This window comes from Colias croceus, chromosome 23, assembly GCF_905220415.1.
Source record: "Colias croceus chromosome 23, ilColCroc2.1".
Lineage (NCBI taxonomy): Eukaryota > Metazoa > Arthropoda > Insecta > Lepidoptera > Pieridae > Colias > Colias croceus.
In genome coordinates this window covers 2518101-2543431 of record NC_059559.1, presented here as the reverse complement: position 1 = coordinate 2543431, position 25331 = coordinate 2518101, and the positions used below count along the sequence as shown (strand labels likewise).

Sequence of the window (25331 nt, the reverse complement as noted above, 5' to 3'; positions counted from 1 at the left end):
TACGTATACATATACGTAGTACTAATAACTATATAATTATATAGGTAACCTACCTATTTTTTTTTTTTTACTTGATATTATGTTGATACTTGAAAATTGAAATCAAACTTCAAAATATGTGCCTGCTCACATATATTTGCGTCGTTAGAGAGCTAACTGAAATATCATTAATTATTTTCAACATTTAAGAAATAAGACTAAGGATCTAAATGATTACGAAATGGATGGTGTTTTAAAGATTTAGGTGATTTAAAAAAAACTTTTCACTTATAATAATAATTACAAGATTATTTGTATATAAATTAGTTTCACTAAATGAATATTACCTACGGAGTCTATAAAAATAAGATATGTGCCAAATATTATTCAGTCAAATTTCTTAAAACATATTGAAGTAGGTATGTACTTACTAAGAATAATGAAGAAAACGACATTAAAAGAAATTAATACTTTATTTTTTAAATGCTTTCACTGTAATATTACATTTTATATACCTAAAACAAAACTGTCCGTGCACATAATTTTCAGTAGAAACTTTTGAAAGCCTGAACGTAGGGCTCGATTCAACGCACTTTCACCACACTCACGAGAACTAGAAACTTCACACGATTATCAAGAAAATGACCTAAATAATAAGTTAATAAACTTCACGTATAGTAGCCGCCATTTTATGACAGAACAAAACACAGAACAAAATAATATTTTGTGATCTGCGAATTGCGATGTACCTAACAAAATATTTTGTTAGTCAATGTTACCAATTAATAAATCATATTTTACACTTTTCATGTCAATTAATAAAATGTTTTCAATATAATTATTAAACCAGACGCAGTATTTTTTATGTAAAATATTTTCCTGAATTAAAGTTCTATAGGATAGTGAATTAAAAATCTGAGATAATTGTTCTAATTCATTTAAACTTTGAAAATAGGGAATATAGAAAGGTTTTCATTTGTCTTATTTTACTACATTGATTTCATAAAGACAACACTGAGAAACTTTCAGAAATTATTGCAAGTTTATTAATTTGTTACCATATGAAAATATGAAACGATTAAAATCGCAAAATTATTTAATGGAATTAAAAAAAAAATGTAAGCTTCGCATTCGATCTATTAAAATAAAATAATGTTTCAAGAATAACTGCCATTTATTTAAATGTCTTTATACAATTTCCGATAACTTTAGAAAGTGCGATGCCATCTTTTGGGGATTTAATATAAACTGATTTAATACGTTTTTACACGCCAAAGTATAGATAGCGTCGCTTTCTTTAATAATTGTCAGTTTGTTCTAGGTGTCCCCCCCCTGGGCTTCTCTTTGAAATTAACGTTCTGTCGTGTTATTCCAACTGTCCAACAGGCAACAAGTGGTTGGTAAATTCAAAGACTACTATGTATATACGGGGTAAATTAAAATTTTGAATTGAAAGATTTAGACGTAGGTATATAGATTTTTTTCGTTTCTTGAATTATTGAAATGGAATATTCAACTTCACAACACAGTTGTGTCAATTGTGCAGTAAAATTTCAACGCAATGTGCACGGGACAGCTGCAGATCACTGCAGATGTTCGAAATCTCATATCAGAGTCGATTCCTCGCGAGGTATGTTTATATCAAGAGACGAACAATAATTTTTATGTTAGTCATATTAAGTACTAGCTACTTACTATACGCATAGGTACTAGCTTTCTATCAGCGGCATCGGTCGCGTTGTAGGAGAAAATAAAACCTATCCAATTATTATATATACCAAGTTTGTAACAAATTTGAAATAAATCCATGCAGTACTTTTTGAGTGTAACCTGGACATACATACAGACAATCAGACAAAATTTAAGATATTTTATTTTGATTTTATCATACCCCAAGTACCTATTCTTCTAAAAAATATTCAATTTATAGTTTTGACTTTCTTATGATTTTATTATATTATGTATAGATTTAACAATTTTTCAGTTATGCATTCCATGTGGTACTTCACTGTTAAGAGCCCTGCAAACCCATGCTGTGTCTATTGACTTGGTGAAAAAGAATATTATTTTGAAATGGATACCAACACATCAGGTATGTAAATATACTAATAATATAAAGCCAAAGAGTTTGTTTGTTTCAACGCGCTAATCTCAGGAACTACTGGTCCTATTTTAAAAATTTATCTCGTCACCCATTTATCGAGAAACGATATAGGCTATATTATGTCAACGCTAAGACCAACAGGAACGTAGCAATGTAAAACCGTGGGGCACAATAAAGAAATGATTTATTGAATATTTAATTACTATGAATAGAATTTCAAATTAAAGATGTATAAATTTTCAGGTGGACTATCTAGATCAAGTTTGTATGCCACGCTGGATAAAAGCCCATCGAGCTGTGCAGAGGTATTGGAAACAAGATTGCAAGCAGGATGTAGTAATTCAGCTAATACCAGTGGAAGTGGCAGACAGCAGCATTCCAAAACCTCCACCTATGCCTCCTCCATCACCTTTTTTTTTTTATAGTGGGGAAATCTTCCAAATATACCCACGGCCCCCGGGGAAGGAGCCGAGGGTTATGTCGGATTCTTACCGACTAAAACCCCACTGTGTTCCGTCAAGCCGCTTTAAGAATGGGGCCGCGGGTATTTGTTAGAATTCTTCCGCGACCCTCCTCCATCACCTGTCATATCTCCCAGTGTTAGAGAAGTACCAACCATCACTATGTCAAATTATAAGTGTGCAGTGTCCACATCCTGTCACTTATCTTACTATTTTTAGAAATGAAAATACATCAAGAATGTTAGCACCTTTGGTAATGAAGGATGTCATGACTCAAAAGTGTTTCTAGAAGAAGTCTAGGAGAATGAGTAAATGTTTGAGTTAACTTTACAATAACAAATGGGTTATTAATCCAGATATTGATCATGAATTCAAGCTATATCAATTTGTTCTGGTAAATACATTTATGTGTGAAATGTAAAATGTATATCAAAAGCAAACATAGTATGCTCTAAATATTTAAATAATGTAAAAAATTCGATATGGAGGCGGGAATCGAACCCGCAACTTTCGACATGCCGGGGCAACGCCTTATCTCTCGGACGCTCGTGATCTCGGCTCTTGCCAGAGCAATCAAATTTATTGTACCTATTGGTTTTATGAGTCTGGAGGACACTGCTTGCTATTGTCTTGTTGTTTCTTAACTTTTTTATTCCAGTTTTCGTCGGTGTGTCGATTCGCTTTTGTTTTCTTGTAATTGACCTTTTCTATGTGCGCTGCTCGACATAATTCGATGAATTGAAGTACTCTTCACGGTGGTTCGTATTAGACGTTCCCATTTTTAAAATCTCACGGGTTCTGGAAGCGCTTCTGATAAGTTGCAGATAGGCTGTCTGTTGAATGTTGTTGATTCTTTCTTCGCCTGTGTAGAAAAATAATATCTAATATGTTATCTGTGAATTTCTTACTGTACTGGCTGGTTTGGTGATATAGGTATATATTAGTGATGTAACGAATAATGTAATTTTCGATATTCGCATTCGCATTCCTATTCGCAAAAAACGATGCGAATATTTAGCGAATGTATTTAACAAACAAAAAGGAAATTATTATATGGTTGCATATGAAATAATAACACAACTGATAAGATTTATATATTTTTATTTAACCATACTTGAATTTAAAAAAAATATTATGGAACAGTCTTGGCAAGCAACTAAATTAGAAACACTTTCTCTTTTGTTCATGTTAGTCTAATTAAAATATTAACAAAATCACAACCTAACTCCACCACAGAAAAAATAATGAATGTCCATGCCTTACATACATTTTGAAAAAAATCTAATTCTAAATTCAAGTATCTTTTGTGAAAACAGAACTTCAGAGATCCAATCAAATCTAAGTATAATATTAATTTATAACCTTTTTGGCATTAATTATATATTTTTCCATCCCACTATATTATATTTTCTAAGAATTAAATATGATAATGAAATATAAACTTAAAAAACCAAATAATGAATACTTGACTATTTGTAAATATAAGCGTTTTACAAAAAAAAAAAAATATTTCTATTTAAAACAAAAGTAAAGTTCTAATATTCATAATGTTAACATTTGGTTTCAATTGAACATTTTTTCTCTAATTTTCTTTTTCTATGAATTAAAAATAATGAAATATAAACTTTCCACCAAAGAAGTGGGTCTTCTTCATTTTCAATACGTTTATCCAATACATATTCATTAATATTTTTTTTAATTAAAACTTCTACAGGATTTGGAATTTCATTTTCTAATTCTTCCTCGCTTTCACTTGAGTCCATCATCATTTTCATAGTTTCTTTTAGTGATACAGATTTTTCTGAAAGACTGGCACTGGAGCCAAAGTTAACCTGATTACTGATTAGTCATTTTAGGACGCTTTGAATTTGAACATGAAGGAAAGCTTAAGTCCTCATTTCCAATTAAATCCAAAATATTTTTCACGACCTGATCTTTGGTTGAAGGATTTTTGAAAAATTTCGATTTGTACCTAGGATCAATAAAAGTTGCTGTAGCAAATAATTTGTCGTTTTCCAAGTGAGAAAATCTGTGATTCATTTCTTGTTTTAAAAAGAGTATAGTTTTTATAATGCATTCTTCAGATGCATCATATCATAGGGTAAGGTAAGGTATATTGGTGATAAAAATGGTAAAGGTGATTTGATATGAATTTGGCTACGAGAAAGATTTTTCGTATATTACCATTAAACACTCTACTACATAAGGTATATAATTAATAGACTTGAAGAAATTAAAATTTCATATCTTTATGAATATTTCTTATATTTATTTTTAAAGAAATCCAAGGTATATTGGTGATATGGTTTGGTAGATTGGTGACACTAGGTAGGAAATTTGGTGATATAATAATAATAGCAAATAATCATAATTAAAACTGCAATATATTATTATTCAAGTTACAAAAATCACTCATTAATGAATACAATTGTCACATCTGTAATAAAGCTGTTTTTCGAGGTCAGCATCCTCAATAGATACACATATCTCGTGGTACGGTGTGAGACAGTAGGAACATTGGATCCATTTCGCACCATTTCTTTTTTTTACATCCACTGAGTACAGAACCTCGCATAACCCACACTCCCAATCATCTTCTTTCTCTTGAGCCTTAGTTTTCCTAGTTCTTGGACCAGGTTTTCCTGCTGTAGAAGGCTGAGACTGAGAGTTTTCTGTTAAAACCTCTTCATTCTCATCCACAATTGGTGTTAAGCATTTGGCACTCGAATCTCTTTTTCTTCTTGCTTTTTCCGGGCGTTTTGATGATTTAGGTGTTTTGAGAATTGCACCTACATATTTCAGTATTTTGATTGGATGAAGTTACTGCAATTATTGGTTTTTCAGGTTGAGCTATGTCTGTTAGAGTGGAAGGCCTTGCTAGCGCTTGCTGTGAAATAGCATTTTCATTAATAGGACAAATTCCTGTTTTCTTAAAAGAATTTTGGATATTCTTTGCAGTAAATGAATTTATAAATGCTGGATTCAAAATGGAGTGAAAATTAGAACGGTTTGGAGGATCTGTGGGATTATCGTTCATGTACCTAGTCATGTTTTCTCGCCAGTAACTTTTCAATGGCTTAAATACACCGACGTCCAGAGGCTGTAATAAATGTGTGCAATGAGCAGGAAAGGTGAAAAGAAATACTTTGTTATCCTTGGCGATTTTAAGGACTTCTGGTCCAATATGCGCCGAATGTGAATCCATAAGAAGGACTACGGGACGTTCGGGCGGTATGCAATTTATAAAAAAAAATAACCATTCTAAAAATAACCCGGAATTAATCCATCCCTTGGGAGACAGTTTAACCAGGGTATTAGGAAGAGCGTCGTTTTTAAGTGACTCATTCCAACGCACGCCTTTAAATATGATCATAGGTGGAATCCAAGTTCCATCTCCACAAATGCATGCTAGCATCGTTTGGGTTTGACCTCGTTCAGCGTAGGTCCTTCTGTAAACATATTTTTTACCTATCCCAGTAACAATTTTCGATGGTTTTACCACATATGACAAACCAGTTTCGTCACAATTCCAAATAAGTTGAGGCTTGTCTTTGATAGCTAGTTTAGTTAACAAATCATTTAACTTTAAAAAAAAATCCTTTACCATGACTTCATTGGCCATGGAAGCTCTATAAGCTGAAAGGTTTTCAGGCACTAATAAGCATAAGTTTTTTTTTTTTTTTTTTCAAATTCAAATTCGTTTTATTCAATCAAACTTAACCTAACCTTAGAGCTAAATACATTAGGTGTTGTAAATATGTTTAGTGATAGGTATGTATCAATCATCGGTTCGAGACTGGCATCTTTGCTAGGTTACCGAGATAGAGATAGAGATAAGTTATATCTAGCTTTAAAACTGTTCCGACACCACTTACTGGCAATGCGTTTTGCCGAAGGCAAGAAGTTTTCCCGACCCGTGGCCTCAGCAAGGTCATAGGCATATTTTCTTATTTGAAATACTGTTAATCCAAATCCCAGTTCCTGCATTTCAATAATATAGTTGTATAGTCTTAACTCTAAGTCACTTGGAAGTGCATAAGGCCTTCCCATTTTTCTTACAGAATCTTCTTCACGTTCCAGGTACCTCTTTAAGGTACTCCATGGGATTCCCGTTTCCTTGGAAGCTTTATAAATGGTCCTCCCTTCATTTTTGACTGAATTTACAGCTTCTTTCAGTTGTTGCTGGTTATATTTTCTATAGGATTTACTGTCTTCCATCGCTGATCTGAAACAAAAATAAGTTATGAGGTAATTTGGTGATAGGAAAAATAATGTACAGGCAAATTGGTGATAAAAAAAAGTACTTCAAATCTAAATGAAAATATATTCATCGATTGCCAGAAATACTAGGTTTCGAATATTATATTACACTTTACTATTTTATTTCAACCAAAGCCACAAATCAGATTCAAACTGCGCTTTCCAAAAACGTACCTAAAACTTTCCTAAAAACACTAAGAATTGACGTTCACAACTTAAGGAATAACAAGTTACCTTAATCCTCTTACAACCCCACTGCAGCTTTTTAATTAATAGTAATTGTATCTTAAAGATTTTGTGTGTTTTGGCACTGGAACACGAACTATTTTAATTTATTTTCGTCAAAATATGCAAACAGCGCGAACACACGACAAAAATGGCGACACCGACGTTACTTCGATGAAAAAGTTTGTTTAGAAAACACTCGAGCAGTCAAGAGAAACGTGAGATATATGTCTGTCTTCCTCACACTTGTAATAACCCGCTAGTGCCGTCTCGTCAACTTGCTTGCATAGGTTAGAGTGTGAGATGTTTTTAAAAAAATGTCACCAATTTACCTATACCACCAAAATACCTTTCCCTACCCTATTCATCAATCACCTTTTCCAGGGTGGCCAATAACGGAATCACAGACGATATGGAAACACTGGCTGCACTTAGTTCTCGTGTTATTTCTTCCAAAGGTTTAAGCAATGTAATTAATTTTTCCACAACTATCCATTCATCTGAACTTAGTTGTGAAATTTTGTTGTTAGTGGATGCATAAAGGCACAGTGAATCTTTGTTTTTTAAAATTCGTTCTAACATGTAAAAGTTGCTATTCCATCTCGTAACACACTCTTGGATTATCTTGAGCTTTGGTTGATTAAGTTTTTCTTGTAGATTAGCAAGTTCATCTTGAGCTACATTAGAGTGGTGAAAATGTGTTGCTATCTTTTTACATTTGTTAATGACTGCAATGATAGATTCTTGTCAAACATTTTGCGCGCGCTTTATTTGAAATTTAACATTCGCATTCGCATTCGCGAATATTGAAGATGAATATTCGCATTCGCGAATGTGAAAAATCCAACATTCGTTACATCACTAGTATATACATACATATATATATTTCAAATAATAAAAGACGTTAGTTCTGTTCTGCACTTCATTCCGTTGGTTTATTAGAGCCTGTTTCATGTTTTAGCCTCGGCTGCTCTATGCACCACGTTGAGGGGTCCAACTTGATCGGGTCGCTCCGCCTCCCTCTCGAGGAAGCGAGATAGCTTTAGCAGGTCGGCCTCTTCTGTTTCTTGTTCCGACGAAAAGTCGTACCATCGATATTTCATTACTGGTGGTAGTTTTTCTATTGTGATTTTCGTGGCTTCTGGATTATACAAGTAACTAGCTTTCCGCCCGCGGCTTCGCCTGCGTTTTCAATGAAAAACCCGCACAGTTACCGTTCCCGTTGGATATCCGGGATAAAATCTATCCTATATGTTAATCCAAGTTACCCACTATATAAGTGCTATCAATTTCATTGTAATCGGTTTAGAAGTATTTGCGTGAAAGAGTAACAAACACACACACACATCCTCACAAACTTTCGCATTTATAATATTAGTAGGAAGTAGGGTAGGATAGGTGTGTGTTTTATTGGTCATAGTTTTATGAATTTTAGCTTGAAGGGTCAACGACATTTGGGTTTGAAAAAAAATAAAGAGGAAAGTTTTAACTTTTTTCCAAAATCTGGCTTTTCTGTATTTTAATTTATTCTAAATTTACATACGCAGTAAGTTTTTAATTTGCTGTTTCAGTCTCAGAAGCTCTATGAGTTCTATGGCTCTCAGCATCTAAAGCCAAACGGGTTAGGGTCTGTTCTTCGGACTCTTGGCTTCTAGCTATTTTCTCAGCTCGAGCTCTGCTAGAACTACGCGCTAGATTAGATTTACGTTTTCCAGGCATATTAGCGTAGTAATTGAATGAAGAACCTTTAACTAAACAAAGGTGTAGCGGTATCCTTCTTAGCCCTGATATCACCAAACATGCTTTTATTCAACAATAAATATTCTTGTCATAAATGTCATAAAAATGAATACATGCAAAAACTTTGTTCATGTTATAACAAGTTAGCATCTCTAGTTCCGTCTTCAAGAAATATGCTTTCTTGTTATGCTCCTCTGAGGTTTTACGGAAATTTCGAGCTCTTCACACATATTTTTTGCATAACTTACAGCGCCATCTGTCCATTCCTCTCGTTTCTCTGTCAGTATCATATGCAAAGAATTTACATTCTGAGCGCACATTCTAATGTCAAGTCCCTTTGTTTGTAAATATTTTTGTGCATCATTCACTTCATGTAGCACCGGTTGCCAAAGGCCCAAAAAACAAAGAAAGAAAAATGACTGCATCAAAACTAGTAAAGCTCCTACATCTGTCCTAGTGTTTAAGCTTTCACCTGCCTCTTTCCAAAGTGACAAGACTGTCTTTGTAATGATTCCATGTCATGTTTACGGCATCGCCTCTTGCACTCCACCGTGTGTCTTGAACCCTTTTTAAGCTTTTGCCTGTAGCTGCTATCAGAGCTTCCCAACGATATGTCGACTGTCGATGTTGCAAAAAATGAATAGCGACGTTCGAAAGTGCCGAAAAAAGTTACTGAACTTGCCTCAACTGAGGCAGCATGTAAGAAAACTAGGTTTAACGAATGATTTGAGCAATGCACGAATTCAGCTTTAGGGTTTATTTCTTGAATTCTTTGCTGAACTCCTGAATGCTTTCCAGCCATAATAACAGCATTATCATACGCTTGGCCTCTACAGTTGCTCAGGAAAATTTATTATTATTTACGTCGTTTTCATAATTCATCCACTCTTTATTAGCATGTTTCGGATCATTTCCTAATCCTCGCCAATTTTCGTTCTGTAAAATATCATTATGTTTAATTTCTCTCTTTCTGAATTTTTATCATGGCAATTTAAATTTTCAACTGATGTTGATGATTTATTAAGATTATCATCAACGAATTTTGTAATTTTTTTAACGTAAAGTAAAACGAAAAGATTTTCAAGATGAAGTAAAGTCATTTGTTTATTTAAGTGTTTATTCAACATATTATCCTTTAAGTCCTTGAAATCAACTTCGATATATGAAGTCGTTGGGCGTAACTTTTTATTTGGGACACAAAATTTGGTCCCTACAGGGAATTCTTTGGCTATATGTATCAATGGTTCTTTAAATAATTGGAACATAAAAAAAAATTAATATGGTACCAATATTTTGAATATTCTCTGAATGCGAAACAAGATTATCTGCCCATAATTTAATTGTAACATTAGTGTCACATGAGCTTTCAAAACAAGTGTCATTTAAAATGTCACTTTTATCCGTACCTACCCTTGTACCTACCCATAGTTTTTATTTTTTCTTCCATGTCATCTATTAAAATTTTAGTTCTTCTGTTGCTGATAAGATTTTCCAACTCGACTCGAGCATCTAGAGGAGTAATAAATTTATTATTATAATAAATCATGGAATTTTCATACTCAGTATTGCAAATTATTAATATACACACCGGCACAATTAGCGGAACAGAAAAAAAAGTGAGACTATGAGATAATAACGCATATATTTGACGAAAATGTAATTAGACACAAAATAACAAATTAATTAACATCTTTTAACAACGACTTTGAAAAGTCTTTCGTTATTTTTTATTGAAAAATAAAGAAATTTGAAATAAGTGAAATTTTTAGATGATTATGAACCATCACAAAAAATAAAAAAAGTAAGCATTAAATGATTTAACAATAAAATTAAAGCAAAATTAATAACGAGTTTTTCCCCCTCTTGCTCTGATTACGGTTTCCATTCGTCTGGGCATGCTAAAGATTATGTTATCGATGATTTCTTGAGGCAACCGCTCCCACTCCTCAAGTAATGCGTTTCCAAGCTCATTCAGATTGTTGGGGGGTGGAATTCTGGATTTAACCCTTCTTTTTAGCAAGTCCCAGACATGCTCTATCGGATTCATATCGGGGGAATTTGCTGGCCACTGCATCACCGGTATACCTACGTGGCTCAGATATGCCTGTACCGATTTTGCACTATGAGCACGAGCATTATCTTGCATTAGAATAAAGTCGTCACCAATAAATGGGGCAAATGGTACAACATGTTCTTCTAAAATGTATCCGATGTATCGATCTGCTGTTATGGTCCCTCCTGTTACTACCACTAACTCCGTGCGAGCTCCCAAACATATCCCTCCCCAAACCATTATCGAGCCGCCACCATAAGCCACTGTGTGTTCAAAATTAGACTGTATGTGCCGTTCTCCTTTGAGTCTACATATTCTTTGTCTCCCATCGATCTGTTTTAAAAGAACTCTGCACTCATCTGTAAAGAGAACCTGCTGCCATTCGTTCAAATTCCACACGATGTTCTCGCGCATCGGTTTATGTTCCGCTAATTGTGCCGGTGTGTGTATTAATATCAAAATCCTTTCTAGATCTTTCCACTTCTAAGTTTCCACCGATCACATTCAATGAGTAGTGCAATACAGTACAAATAAAATGACTTAACATTTTTATGAATTAATGACTTCCAACACTTCCAATTAGCATGAATAAAATGAGCCGTGTCCAAGCGAATATATGTGTTTGGCTGGGTTGTAGTGGCACATTTAACGTTGTTAAAACATAATTCTATGTAATCAGATAATGATCGACTATTAAATGCTAAAAATATATACTGCATCTTAATGCTCTTCTTAAAGAGCTCTTGAACCGTCACACACAACTTCATATGCCTCCTCCGCACTACTCGCGAAGTTGAACGAGGTTAGACGAATAGAATAATGTAGAGAGGCACTTCGGCTTACTTCGTCCAACTTTACCTCGCCTCGGCCGACTTCCGTTTGTTGTCGGTTTTTGCGCCCGAGTCAAAGGGCACGAAGTTACCTGAAGTTCGTTCTGAATATGAACGTATGCGCTCCTCGCGAAGTTGAACGAGTGTGTATTGTAGCACCGCGGACTTCAGTCAACTTCGGCCGAGTACTTCGCCGAGGAACTTCGCGAGTAGTGTGGAGGAGGCAATAAGGATAGTGTGGGGTCGTGTTATTGGATACTTCCCGCACCCATTTTTTTAACCAAAGTGTGATGGTATCGGCATCGTGAGCTTGCATTTGAAACATTGATAAGGAAGTACCATCAAAATTTATTACTATTGAATATAAGAAAATTGCGCTTAAATATGTCCGTTGATGGTATGGGGTTTTGTTACCCATGTAAAATGAAAGTTGTAGATTGTAGATTAAACCTTTAATAAATCTTTCACTGTTACAATAATTATGTTAATCTATACGATGTTTCACCACAACGAGTCTAGTCTAAGGTTAACAGGAGACAATCACAGCGCAAGTATGAAGTAATGAGACTGTAGCGGCAATAAGGCTCGTTTTTGCATATACTGTGTTTTTTTTGTTATTTGGTCCGCTAACTGGACGTTCCAACATTTAGAAATAGTGAAAATACAATCGTAATCCTTGTGACTTTTAGTTGGACGGCCTTCTAGGAGCGAACACAACATGCAAACAATTAAAGGGTTTTTTACAAAAACAGCACAACTTTTTAGCAACAATTTTACATGAAATAAAAAAAATGTTCTCCAATCCATATTTTTCGTTTAATAACTTCGAAATTTAAATCATATATTCATGTTAGGTACTGTATTGCATTGAATACATCGCTGGTTTGCGAGAATAGCGACAGAACTAAAAATTATTGATTTTAGAAAAAAGCATTTTTTAATTTCTTTGTAAATATTTTAGTGCATACCTCAAAATGTAAATGGTTTATGTAGGGATTGACTTTACTGATTAAAGGAAAATTTATCTTAGTATTAAAAAGCATTAAAAAAATTAGAAATTTTATTAAAATTATTAAAAAAATCGTCATACAAAGGGGGGTTTCAGACATCAGTCTTTATTCATGAGATAACTTATGTCATTTATTTAGCTTAAAGCCTCTTAAAAATACAAATTAAAACTTACAACAGTGTTTAAAACTTTTGTACTTATAAGCATAATAACAAATAAAAATAGTTTTATAACATAAAATAGTAACTTTTACCTATATTTAAATTGGTATTTCAAACCCTGTTTTTTCAAAATAAATGAAATCATAATAAAAGTGAATTTTTCAAAATAAGTAGTAAAAAGAAGTCAAAACAGGAACATTAATTCTTAAAATTAAATGTAAGTAAAATAAATCATTTATTTTACAACCCCTCGTAAAATTGTCGATAATAGTTTGGAATTGTATTTTTGTTAACTAAATCTACTAGTCCTCTCTTCTTATTTTCCGAGATTCCGTTCCTTTTTTATAAGCAGATTGCAATCTGTAATTTTCGTCCACTTCTACTGTTATGGAATGAAATGATAAAATCTTAGATAAAATGTACATAGTTTGTACTAGTATTCTTTTTGATTAATGATGCAATAATATGATCACGTACTACATTTAAAATAACTTCTGGTGTTTTCCTTACTCTATTTCTTGTATGTTTGCCTCGTTGATCCTTAGGTGTCAATATGTTTGCAGATATAATCTTCTAGCTTTGTAACCTTCTCACGCGACCCACAGATATACCATGAAAACTGCAAAATGATCGCATGCAAACATTTATTTCTTCCAGTCCCATTCGCACTTTATATTTGAAAGAACTCATTTTGAATTTTCGCGGATTAGAAACTGTGCCTAGCAGCTGGAGAGGTAGATATCAAAGCCATCAGATACGCATCCTGTTCATTCGTGTTAATAAGGTTATTGAAATTGGCAAGTATCATTTCACGATCTCTGGGTGACACTTTATTAAAACATTGGTAATGCTTGCATCTGAAACAATGTAATAGTTAGACCTACTATTTCAAGATAAACGAAAAAAATAAATGCAATGTTATCAAAACAAACCTGCAATCAGGACCGATTTTCCGAGCTGCCACCAGTTTGTTTTTGTGGTTAATATGTTCCTCATCCTTTACTTTCTTGTTTTTCGTTTCCTTCTTTTCTTTGCGTTTTCTTTTAAAAATTGAATTAGAAAATTCCTCGCTTTGCGCGTAGTCCGACATTATTGCCAGCTATGACTGACGTTTTATTTGTTCACAAAAACTACTGATCTGCGTTCACATACGTCGTTTTTGTAAAATTTGCACGTAGTTGTGTAGTTTTTGTAAAATATGTATATGTTTTTTTACAGTGTGATTCTGTGCTAAATATGATGTTTTTGTAAAATCGAATTAAACTGTCTAGTGTAACTTTTTAGTAATAAAAAACCGAACAGAGACAATGAAATTGAGTCTTTGTCTTAACTACGTATTAACTGCTTATTGGGTATTGCACAGCGTATTGCGTATTAACTCTAGAGAAAATTAACGAATGTCGAATGTCGAATCTATATTTTGAAATTTTGGTCAAATGCGTTTCGTTTCGGAACGCCACAGACAATAAAATATAGATAATAAAAGTTGTAACGCCACAATTGGATCAGTGAATTTCTTGGCTCTCTTAAGTTGGCGGGGGGAAATTAATTCTTTGCACTTTTTTTGTTCTATGTAATATTATTACACAAAAACACATTTACGAAACAGTGTGAACTAAACAACTGAAGATCCATGAATAAAACTTTCTTTGAATTGTCAAAGCGTCACGTACTTTCTTAAAGGGACGTAGTAAACAATATTGAACTTAATATCTATTTAATAGAAGTCATTCTCGCTGATTGATTGATGATGAAACGTAAGAACCACAACACCAGATTGTTTCGCCAAATCTAAAGCCTCAATGGACAAATGTGACTCATGATTATCCATTATTAGCAGACAAGGATTTCCGATTTTCTGGTGTCGTGCATGAACACTTAATGAAATGTTTCATCACCTCCACGAATAAGTCACTAGTCATCCAACCTGATGGATTTGCAAGTCTGGAGGTGCACCATGCATCGTCAAGTTTTTAAAGTTTTTCCGAGGAAATATTATAGCCGGGGGCAGGGCGTGGCCTGTAGCACTAACCATACAGCATGTAGTCATAAGAGTGCCCTTTTCTCCACTTGTGACTTTACCTACTTTAACTCTGCTGGAGCCACAACTTTCTGAGGTTTCTGGACGGTGGTTGTGCCGGTTTCGTCAAGGTTGAATATGCGAGTTCCATCTGCGAATCTTGGCTCTCGTTTCAGCAACTCTTCCAAATTATTAAAAAATATTGCCACAGTTTCACGGTTAAATGAGGTAGCTCGTGCGAGACTTACAGCTTCTGGTTTCTTCACCGAAATATCAGGGTGTCTTTTTTTGAAGAAACGAAACCATTCCAAACCTGCCAATTGATCTCTTTTCCATGAGCTTGGCATTTTGATGCCATTACGCATTGCCATTACATAAATAATATACAAAAGATATTTTCACGAATTAATTAAAACAATAAAATAAACATAAAAAACAACATTGTAATTTGTAATGAACACCCTGTAATAGATAAGGAACCGGTTTATGTACCTAGTTACATCTGTGAGCGACTGTGAGCGTTGCTACAAACCTCGTAAGGTTTCGCATCGCAAAATTGTATTTGAAATAAATGTGAAATTTTGTTTTATAATAATAAAAAAAGAAAAAAAAAAGCCACCTTCCTACATTCTTTGACGGTTAAACCGTAGAACATTAGTGTGTAGAACTGTTAGGACTAGGGTTACCATCGGAGATTTCAGGATTTTTCGACTCTTCTCAGGATTACGGCCGGATTTAGCAAATCTAGTGATAGCTCAGGAGTTTCAATAAAACACAGGTTACATTTTAAAGATCTCTCTTATTAAACTACTAAAAATAATTTTCTTTTAGTAACAATTGCAGTTAAAATCAATACTTATTTATCAAAATGAAACAAACAAAAAATAATCTTCTTTTGGTAAAAAATGGCAGGTAAAAATCAATACTTATTTATCCAAATAGATACTTAATTAGGTTTGTCGTATTTAATATATGAAGAAACTTTTTTAAGTAAGTAAGTTCTTTTCTTTGATTATTGATTATTAAAATGCCTCAAAAGTTAAACTCTTCAAGTTATATTGAACTAAAAGTAGAGCTCGAACTGAAGACACGTTTAGTCGGTTTCTTTCTTTCGACCATTGAGCTCCCATGATAGAAAAAACTCTAAAGACAAAAATTGACTGAGGAGAGAGGATAGGATGTAATTAATGTCAGGAATAAGTGAAGAGTTGAAATGTTAATAGAAACAATGGTGAAATAAAAAGCATTTGCAGCAACAGCGTTGATGCTTATGCTTATGCTATGGTTTGAGATAGCGTGAAGAGTGAATGGAATTGATCGATTAACAAGCAGAGCAGCTCCAGCATACCCATCTGTTCTGTCATCGAATAAAGATACATAATTAGGAACATTAAAATGAGACTTGGGAACTAACCAAGACTCGGAGATGGCAAATAAAATTGGATTGCATTTATTAATAAAATATATGAGTTGATGTTTTTTATTCCGAATGCTTCCGAACAATTCCATTATATAACGGTGCTCGGAGCCAAGTCGGAGCCATTATAAAATTTAATAATGTCTATAATTTTAATTAGGATTTCCTTCACGTCGGACGGTAAGTCTGTTTCATTGCAGGTTTTAACTTTTAATGATGTCATAAATTTTAAAAATGAATGATATAGGTACAGGAAACTAGAACATTACTTTAGCGGGGATAGGATTGGAGAAGAGGGAACCTAACGGGGAAAAGATTCTCGGGATGCAGGGAACCGGACGGATGCTTCTTGGTAGGAGATAATTCTCTTCTGACATGATATATTTAATGCTTCTTTACCTAGTGTGTTCAGGACAGTTTGAGTCCGTCGCAAAATGGGTACCAGGACAGTTAATACATGAGGCAGCACTCTGATACATCACAGGATTTACCTTTGTGTTCTTTTGTGCAACGATAGGCACCGTGGATGCAGATTACGTTAGACATGGCCAAACGTCCTCCTATTTCTGCTGCGCAGTCGTTACTATGGGGGGCCAATTGGGGATTCAATAAAACCCTCCTTTTCTTTATTCAGTGGACTGTATTTCTTCTTAATAACGACGTACAATTTCTTCTAAATAACGACGTACAATTTCTTAAACTATTTACAATAGCGGTAGGTATACTGAGCGACGACTGTTGCTCAAGTGATGAGCTCTTGACTAGTGGTGAGTGGTATGTAATTTACGGTCAAAAGTCGCCTACTTTATACAAAACTAGCTGTTGCCCGCAGCTTCGCTTGCGTGGAAAAGATAAATTTTCATAGTATAAGTTTTCCTATTTTACCCCTTTAGGGGATGAATTTTCTAAAATCCTTTCTTAGGGGACGCCTACGTTATGACATCTACCTGCATGCCAAATTTCAGCCCGATACGTCCAGTGGTTTGGGCTGTGCGTTGATAGATCACTATATCAGTCACCTTTGAGTTTTATATATATAGACTACAGGGATTACTCCCGACGGTGGGTAAGACGCCGTACCCCGTAGGCTAGAGGTGCATTTTTACAGAGTATACACCCGACGGTGGTAAAACTACCGTGCGTCTACCGAATAAATTACTACGTTACATTCTTACTTTTACATACAATGATAAAATATAGCAAAAGCCAAAAATGACGACATACCATAAATTCTCTAATTGAATTACACATTAAAATAACACAAAAATAATTAACTCTATATAATAAATCACATGAATAACTGTAAACAATAAAATACTTAAGTCAATTATAGGTGGTGAAACTATTTACAAGGGATTAGGTTGTCGTCCGTAACAGTTACATTCAACTTTCATGATTTTTTCATTTAGTTATACACAAATTTCCTTCTCGCTTGACTTCAACGTAAAGAGTATTTTTTTTAATTACCAGATTTTAATAGTATAGTGGTCGTTGTTTGTTTATATTAGGTTTAATTAAAACATCATTTTCGGGGATTCAGTGTAAACTTCTCGACCACTTTATTATTAAACTATTGTAAGTTTCCAATACAGGGGTGCCAAAGCTAATTCATCGAAATCCCCAAAAATCGTGATCGAATTCCCCAAATTTGGGGATAAAATTCCGCTGATTCCCCAAAAATTCCCCTCGAAAATTTTTAGTAAAATGAAACTATAATCAATTATTTAAATAATATTTATTGTTTGTATTTTATATTTTTTTGCATATATTAGTCGAAAGCATTTTGTTCGAAGGGTTAAACTTAACACTGCCGCCCAGTTTTTTAATCGCTTCCCTTGTAGCCAGTAATGATACTACAGTATCTGTATTCAGTCTATTGCGGTTTTCAGTTTTTAAATTTTTAAGGACACTAAATTTGCGCTCGACTGATGCATTTGAAAAAGGCAATATAAGCAATAATGAAATAACAATTTCTATGTTTGAGAACAGGTATTCTCCCGCAGCGTTTTTCATGCGAAACACTTTACCCCAGTAACATTCAGCATCAATGTTATCTCCATGAACTTCAAGCCCATGGTGATGAAAATCCAGCATAGCATGAGCTCGCCACTCATCGTCCAATTTTTGTGCTGTCACAAATTTATTAAGCACTGGAAATCGCTTCAATACAGGCACCAGTGATTTAATTTTAAACTGTTGAGCTTCTGGATTTAAAACAGAAATAATAGAAAATAAAGGATCTCCGAAATCAAATCGCTTAATAATGTCCGACGTAAATGCCATATAAAATTCTTGGCATGTCTTATAGAAATCTGCAATAGCTGCACGAGGTACATTTTCATCTTTTTTCAAATCTTCCATACTTTCTCCAGCCTGTAATCCAATATATATTTCGTCTAAACCCAGCAAGTGTGTTGAATTTCTAAAGTCAGCATTTAAAATATTAGCACAGGACTTGATGTAGCTTATTTTCATGAAATTAGCAGACAGTGTTTTCAAAAGATTTTCTAGTTCTGGTTTCAATTTGTAAAGAAGGGATGTTTCTGATTGAAACAAGGTGTTGAAGCTAGTTGCCAGTGAAAGTACATAAGACATGAATTCTAAATATACGACAGTGAATTGGTTGTTCGTTGTAATGAGCATTTCTTCGGTAGTCTTCGATGGATCAGTGAACACTGTTTCTGTCAAGTAGGCTTTTAATGGAATATATTGCTGTAACACACGGTCTACACACGCTTTCTAGGACAGCCAGCGAGTCTGAGCTGGCGCGAGAATTTTGTGTATTTCCACTAGAAAGAATTCCTGAAACTCTTTCAATTTTATTTGCCTTTTTGAACTTCTACTGAAGTGCGCTCCCACAGAACGCAAGAAATCTTCAAAATTTCGGGGTAATTTGAGGCAAGCTTTCGATGATGATAAGTGTATCATGTGACAGGAGCATTTTACTAGAGCAATGGGAGGTAAATCGTTCTTAAGAAGAGCAAAAACGGAACTATGTTCCCTATTAGTGAATGCTAGTGTCTAAATAACCAATGTATGTAGGTGATGTGTATCTGTGCAGTGTTCTTGTGTAGTGTAATGTGTTATTTTCTGTGGTGTGGCTCAAAGCATGTGAAAACACACAGTGGCACATTGCACCCTTTGCAATATGAAGTTGTGCGTTTTTTGCAAATAACACACACTCTGCGCATGCGTTCGTGTGTTTTTTCGCCAGAAAAATTATACTGCCCCGGAAAATGCTCAAAGATGGGGGTGATGGTGATGGTGGTAAGTGTTTGGCCAACGATTCCGTAACGAGTGCCTTGCGGAATTGGCGGTGTGTCACGTTTCCGTGTTATGCGTCGTAGAGTATGTAGGCATTTAAAACGCACCTAGTATTCATCAAACGTCTGAAAAACTTCTTGTGCCATATCCTGGTGAATAAAAATTCAAATTGATTATAAAATACAATGGTAAAAGATCACATTTAAAACATAAAATTACAATTAAAGTATTACAATTATTGAAACATAAAACAATATCAGTTAACACGGCACAACAATTACTTAACCCTAATATCACAGCAGCTTATCACAATGATTTCTTGATTTTTCTTTCCGGCACAGATAATTTCGTCTTCGATATAAAAGCCACATTGCAATTATTTGTTCACGGTCCATCTTTGAAACTATAGAATGAGACTGTACTCTTGTCGGCTCTCTAGCCGATACTGCCGGCATCAACCGGGACATGTGAAAGCTTATTTGACACCGGGTATCCGGCGCCGGCTACCCGGCAACCGGTACGTGTGAAAAGGCACTTACCTAGTGTGTTCAGGACAGTTTGAGTCCGTCGCAAAATGGGTACCAGGACAGTTAATACATGAGGCAGCACTCTTATACATCACAGGATTTACCTTTGTGCTCTTTTGTGCAACGATAGGCACCGTGGATGCAGATTACGTTAGACATGGCCAAACGTCCTCCTATTTCTGCTGCGCAGTCGTTACATTCAACTTTGATGATTTTTTTCATTTAGTTATACACAAATTTCCTTCTCGCTTGACTTCAACGTAAAGAGTATTTTTTTTTTAATTACCAGATTTTAATAGTATAGTGGTCGTTGTTTGTTTATATTAGGTTTAATTAAAACATCATTTTCGGGGATTCAGTGTAAACTTCTCGACCTTATTATTATTAAAATATTCTAAGTTTCCATGTATAAGCTTTCGGTGCATACTCATCATGGCCAAACCATTGAGGCGATTTTCACTCATAGTGTTTCTCGCTCGTTCGCTCTACCGTACCCGTCGTGCATGGAAGAGCGATTAAAATTTTCAACGCTTTTTCCCTGTCGGGAACGAAGGTTTTTGCTTCTTTTAGGATATCAACAACGGATCGATTTGTTGAGTTTGGTTTATTATGCCAGAATTGCTGCCAAAGCTCCACTTTAATTTTTATGTTTGGTAAATTATAAAACTGAGCGATAGTTTCACAAGTTTCTGTGAGATTTTCTGAAATCGTTTGCATTTGTGCGGAGTGTAATTTAGATAAAGCAAATGATGGAGTATTTTCTTCGGCAAAGCGTGTTTCAAGCGATGTAATAACGGAGTCCAAGTATGGTATTATTAATGATCTTTTCTAGAATTTTGAAGGCTTATATTCTTAGGCTTTCTTGCGGGGTGATTGCTTCAATGACATTGTTTCCCAACTATGCGCGGCATTGAAGTGATATCCTCCTCCAGGCCGACTTTCTCCGCAACAACAGTATACAACTCCTTTATAATTTCATCTGTGACTCTTTCGGGATTATCACGGTGGCGTCATTTAAAATACTTTTTAGGTACAATAGATGCAACCGGTTAGCTTCGTTATTATACATTCTACTTAATAACTGAGCAATGTGGCATTTATCTTTTATTACTGTAGAATGCAATTTTAATTTTTTCCCACTGCGACAAAATTCTGACAACAGTCGGTTCTATAGATAGCCAACGATTATCACAAACTTTGAGAATTTTCAGTGGTTCTTCGCTGCAGTTTATGAGACTGTATAACTCGTTGTACTCAATTTGGCGCTTGATGACATCGAAAACCACTTATATGAATTCGATGTGCTGTGGAATAGTATTTTGTATGTTACAAAAACTATGACGGGTCATCTCATAGAAGCAAAGCAGGTTTCAGAAAATCTATTGAAATGCTCAACATTATTTATGGACGATTTATACCATACTGCGATAGCAGTACCCAAACAAAAATTATTGAGCCATGTTTGGTAATGGTCTTTTATAGCATTTCCACTTTTTTGACAAATGCAACAGTAATTGTTTTTTACGGCCATGATTTTAGCCGTACGTCTACCAATTATAGCTCATCTTGAATTGGCAGCGTAATTCGTTTGATATGATCGTCTACACCAATAACCATCTACGATGACGTCTATCACTGCTATGCCGTCTTTATTTACGCAGCCTTCCTTTAAACCTTTCCACCCGGCCGAAAAAAGTTTCGAATTTCGTAAATAAAACACATGGAGCCAATTTATGATACCTAATGGGCTCTATGAAAAATAAGGAAAAAAAATCGGAAAAGCACAGTTTCCCGGAAAATGACATGCACGATCGTGCATTTCAGGAATAAGTTGCTATATGCATGATCTTGCATGTTCGAAAACTTGAAGGAATTATAAAACAATTTTATCATAGAATCAACATTTATTAGCAAAAATCGACATGAATTATCAATAACCAACATTTATTTAGTAATATATAAGTCTTAATTTTTTAATCAGCCTCATCAGTTACTACAGTTTTCATCAACTTATGTCTAATTAGGAACATTTTAGGAAAATCACTATCAAAATACTTAGGTATACTTAGTATGATAATCTTTGAAGCAGTTTTGGTTGCGTGCGATGCAAAGATATGTGTTGCATTTGATGCAACGTATCTTTGTACGACTTTTGCAAGTCTCATTTTGACAGAATCTTGGCGATTTCAAGTCATCTGACATTGGTAGATGGTCGTAACCATCATAACATGCACGTTCAATCGACGTCGGTTGCGTCGCGGAAAACCTGTTGGTGAGTGCTCAGGATTTCTTCAGAGTCAGATGCACGATTGATTCAGCTCGGGTGGAAAGGCGGCTAATGCGGCTTCTCCTTCTTTTTCTGCAGCTTTTGCCATTTCAGCCCACGCGGTATATGCCCACTTGATCTTGAAGTTTATGGAAATTCTCCGTAATTTCGGGAAGGTCGACAGCAGCTGTGAATTGCTTTAACTGAGCATGACCACCGCTACTTACCAGTATTCCAGCTACAGCGTCTTTATTGACATTTTGTTCCGTTGCCTCTATTTGAAATTTTTTATTGCACATCATGCACTGCAAATTTAGCCGGGGAAAAAGTCCATTTTGGTGTTCAGAAACCAATTGAATTTCAAAAATTTCAGTGGTTCTTCGCTGCAGTTTATGAGACTGTGTAACTCGTTGTACTCAATTTGGCGCTTTGATGACATCGAAAACCACTTTTAGGTTTCTCTTATCATGAATTCGATGTGCTGTGGAATAGTCCTCTGTATGTAACAAAAACTATGACGGGCCATCTACAGGCAAAGAAGCAAAAATCATAGAAGGTTTCAAAAAATCTATCGAAATGCACAACATTATTTATGGCCGATTTACAGCAGATGGCGATAGCAGTATCAATACAAAAATTATTGAGCCATGTTTGGTAATGGTATTTTATAGCATTTCCACTTTTTTGACAAATGCAACAGTACTTGTTTTTTACGGTCATGTATAAGACTTTACCCTTACGTCTACCAATTATAGCTGCGCATCCTGAATTGGCAGCATAATTCGTTTGATATGATCGTCTATACCAACAACCAACTATAATGACGCTATCACTGCTATGCCGTCTTTAATTACGCAGCCTTTCTTTAATGCGGCTTCTCTTTCTATTTCTGCGGCCTTTTGCCATTTCAGCCCACGCGGTATATTCCCAGTCATCCGCCACTTGATCTTGAAGTTTAAGGAAATTCTCCTCCTTAATTTCGGGAAGGTCGACAGCAGCTGTGAATTGCTTTAACTGAGCATGACCACCGCCACTTACCAGTATTCCAGCTACAACGTCTTTATTGACATTTTGTTCCGTTGCCTCTATTGGAAATTTTTTATTGCACATCATGCACTGCAAATTTAGCCGGGAAAAAAGTCCATATTGGTGTTCATAAACCAATTGAATCGAACTTAATCCACAGTTAAAAAGATATTTATGACCAGCAACAACTTTCAATTTATCAAAAAAAAAAATCTGTATATCAATAATACGTCTTCCAGTACATTACATACCTGAAATAACAAAATAATTATGAAAATGTAGTTATGATAAACAATAACCTGGCCTTGAACTCACGCGCTAGGTTCAAGGTTGCAGGTGCATGCAATATTATTAGCATTAGTTTTGATAAAGAACGTCTTCAATAGAATCTTTATCAGATCATCATAGAGGTATTTGTCGTAAAGGTACTAGGTGTTAAGACCGAAACAGAACGAAAACATTATCAAGGAATTTACTGGCTCCATTGAAAATAGAACCGTATTACCATAGTCTAAAGTATAAAGTTGTATGTAGTTGTAGACGTTTCGTCAAAATAATATTTATTATTATTAAGTACCTACATAATAAAAAAAATACTTACTGCTTTGCTTCTCTCGTGATTCTTGCAATATTTTTCAAACGTTCTACTTTCTTTCTCTTCTGAACATATCTTTTATTATCATTGTTTCCCATTGTATTGTTGTTTTATTTTGACTTATTTAACTACAAAATACTATGAATTTCTGAAAGCTTACCTGTGAAAAGTGATGTTATCACATTTCTTTTGTTTTTCAGATGTGTTGTGACTTGGTTGTGACACAATTTAACTGCACAAACCGTCAATTTTTTTTTCGCACGTTCGGCTTGCGTTGACGTTGACGTAACACTACGTAGCGGTCCGGCGTTTGGAGCCATTTATGGCTCCAATTAAGGTGCTTCAAAATGGGCCTGGACTTGGTTTATATATTGTGTTCTAAGTCCACTCCGCCCATAGTTAGCGTGTAAGAAGCAATTATTGCTTTAGGGCAAAGGACTTCTTTCTTTGTTCCATCTTTCTGAGTTCGTTTTACCAATATTGTATCCGTTGGATGGTGAGCTGTTGTAAAGCCCCCAGTACACAATGGCCCATGCTGATCCATTGCAGGCAATGCACAACTGGAGGCCACGATCAATTGCTGTTCACACAATGGCCCATGTCTCATTGCTGCCTGGCAAGCCACTCGCGATGGACGTACAGGGCTCAGATTGATATAAAAAAAAAATCAAAATCAAAATTGTTTATTTGGAACACAACAACACATTAAAAAAACTTTATGCACGATGGCACCCATAAAAGCTTAAATAAGCTGCAGCACAGGTGCCAACGCCCGCCTCCAAACATTAGTAGTCAAATTAACATTCATATCTCCAAAACAGAAACACAAAGTAATGATAAAAGTAAGTAAGACGATTACTTATACAAAATTAAAAAGACAAAAATGTGCAGGTATGTTTTTTTTTTTTTTTTTTTTTGTGTGGTGTTTCTCAATGTTAGCCAGAAGGGCTTCTACATTTTAACGCGGACGCGGGGGTGAACTGAAGGTTCACCCTGGTAGCGACATGCACAAGGGCGTCCCCCCTTGACGGGGACCACGAACCTCGGCTTGAGCTGTCGCTTGAGTGGAGGAGGCCAGAAGGGCCCTAATCGGACGGGGGGCAGGTATGTGTTTGTGATAAAGTGTGTGAATGTTATGTGTGTGAGTATGCGAGAGTGAGATTATGTGAGTTTGTGAGGTTGAGTGAGAAATGTAGAAGTTTAGATGGTGGTTTTAATAATTAGTTCAGTTTCATCATACGAGAGGGATAGAAGCCAATTTAGGAGTATGGTTTTTAGCTTATAATGACAGAGTGGGTAAATATTGAGGACTTGATTAATTTTATTGTAGATTAACGAACTTATGAAAAGATAGTGGCGACTAGCTATTGCTGTTCTGCGATATTTAATAACGC

At 35.1% G+C, this 25331-nt stretch overlaps 1 protein-coding gene across 2 annotated transcripts; it reads left to right on the top strand.

Annotated features, from left to right (window-relative positions):
• Nucleotides 1-1415: 1415 nt before the first annotated feature.
• LOC123702519 lies at nt 1416-24394 on the top strand. Of its 2 annotated transcripts, XM_045650299.1 has the most exons (4): nt 1416-1609; nt 1964-2071; nt 2327-2388; nt 24138-24394. In XM_045650299.1, exons 1-4 carry the CDS (start codon nt 1541-1543, stop codon nt 24157-24159), a joined length of 261 nt encoding a protein of 86 aa, XP_045506255.1. In that variant the 5' UTR covers nt 1416-1540; the 3' UTR covers nt 24160-24394. The 2 variants fall into 2 exon arrangements, with proteins under 2 accessions (XP_045506255.1, XP_045506254.1); XM_045650298.1 differs by lacking the exon at nt 24138-24394 and having other exon boundaries at nt 2327-2736.
• Nucleotides 24395-25331: the final 937 nt, after the last annotated feature.

Bases quoted from the DNA above. Each gene is read 5' to 3' on its own strand.
- LOC123702519 (XM_045650298.1), top strand. From the start codon at position 1,541: ATGTGCACGGGACAGCTGCAGATCACTGCAGATGTTCGAAATCTCATA. The intron at 1,610-1,963 runs GTATGTTTATAT...ACAATTTTTCAG, and splicing joins CAGAGTCGATTCCTCGCGAG to TTATGCATTCCATGTGGTAC. The intron at 2,072-2,326 runs GTATGTAAATAT...ATAAATTTTCAG, and splicing joins AATGGATACCAACACATCAG to GTGGACTATCTAGATCAAGT.